Source organism: Chiloscyllium plagiosum, unplaced genomic scaffold (genome assembly GCF_004010195.1).
Source record: "Chiloscyllium plagiosum isolate BGI_BamShark_2017 unplaced genomic scaffold, ASM401019v2 scaf_14451, whole genome shotgun sequence".
Taxonomy (NCBI): Eukaryota; Metazoa; Chordata; class Chondrichthyes; order Orectolobiformes; family Hemiscylliidae; genus Chiloscyllium; species Chiloscyllium plagiosum.
Window position 1 is genome coordinate 2,798 of NW_025212154.1, and position 1,425 is coordinate 4,222.

A 1,425-nucleotide genomic window follows, 5' to 3' on the forward strand; every position below is an offset into this window, starting at 1 on the left:
AGGTGACTTAATAGAGACATATAAGATAATCAGAGGGTTAGATAGGGTGGACAGGGAGAGCCTTTTTCCAAGTATGGTGACGGCGAGCACGAGGGGGCATAGCTTTAAATTGAGGGGAGATAGATAAAGGACAGATGTCAGAGGTAGTTTCTTTACTCAGAGAGTAGTAAGGGTATGGAATGCTTTGCCTGTAACGGGAGTAGATTCGCCAACTTTAAGTGCATTTAAGTCGTCACTGGACAGGCATATGGACATACATGAATAGTGTAGGTGGGATCGGCTTCAGATTGGTATGACAGGGCAGCACAACATCGAGGGCCGAAGGGCCTGTACTGCGCTGTAATGTTTTATGTTCTAGTCTCTTGTACTGATTAGCCATTTACAAAAACTCACTTCACATCCTCCAGGAATTTGTCCAGTTCCAATGGGGAGACGTGGGAATATCTGGAAGAGAGGAAACACCATCAGAAAGTCCCAAACCCCAGAGAACAGCAGAAAAGGCAGCAGAGGCTGTCAGTCACAAACACAAACTGGATTGCTTCAAAAGCTCATCTTGGAGAGAAATCAGAGTTCACAGTTTGGGTCCACTGACCCTCCGTATTCGGATTTCTCTCCCCTGATGCTGTCAGACCTGCTGAGCTTTTCCAGCAATTTCTGTTTTTGTGTCAGTGAATGGGAAGCAGATTCCTACAGCCCGGATTTCCACTGACCCTTCGCCACCCCCGGTCGGTCAGTGAGTGACCCTGGTCGGTCAGTCAGTGACCCCGGTCGGTCGGTCAGTGAGTGACCCAGGACGGTCAGTGAGTGACCCAGGACGGTCAGTGAGTGACCCAGGTCGGTCGGTCAGTGAGTGACCCAGGTCGGTCGGCCAGTGACCCCGGTCAGTCAGTGAGTGACCCAGGTCGGTCAGTGACCCCGGTCGGTCAGTGAGTGACCCCAGTCGGTCGGTCAGTGAGTGACCACGGTCGGTCGGTCAGTGACCCCGGTCAGTCAGTCAGTGAGTGACCCTGGTCGGTCAGTGACCCCGGTCGGTCGGTGAGTGACCCAGGACGGTCAGTGAGTGACCCAGGTCAGTCGGTCAGTGACCCCAGTCGGTCAGTCAGTGAGTGACCCAGGTCGGTCGGTCAGTGACCCCGGTCAGTCAGTCAGTCAGTGACTCAGGTCGGTCGGTCAGTGACCCTGGTTGGTCGGTCAGTGAGTGACCCAGGTCGGTCAGTGAGTGACCACGGTCGGTCGGTCAGTGACCCCGGTCAGTCAGTCAGTGACCCCAGTCGGTTAGTCAGTGACCCCGGTCAGTCAGTCAGTGAGTGACCCAGGTCGGTCGGTCAGTGACCCCGGTCGGTCGGTCAGTCAGTGACCCTGGTCGGTCAGTCAGTGACCCCGGTCGGTCAGTGAGTGACCCCAGTCAGTCGGTCAGTCAGTGAC

The 1,425-nt window shown here is 55.0% G+C and overlaps 1 protein-coding gene across 1 annotated transcript in view; it reads right to left on the minus strand.

Moving 5' to 3' along the window:
• LOC122547322 (nuclear receptor-binding protein 2-like) overlaps window positions 1–1,425 on the minus strand; it is a gene marked incomplete at its 3' end in the record, with an annotated part of 24,621 nt that overhangs the window by 2,165 nt on the left and 21,031 nt on the right. The window contains exon 7 of the mRNA XM_043685962.1: window positions 394–444. Coding sequence (XP_043541897.1) covers window positions 394–444 — 51 coding nt within the window. The remainder of the gene's footprint in view (window positions 1–393; window positions 445–1,425) is intronic.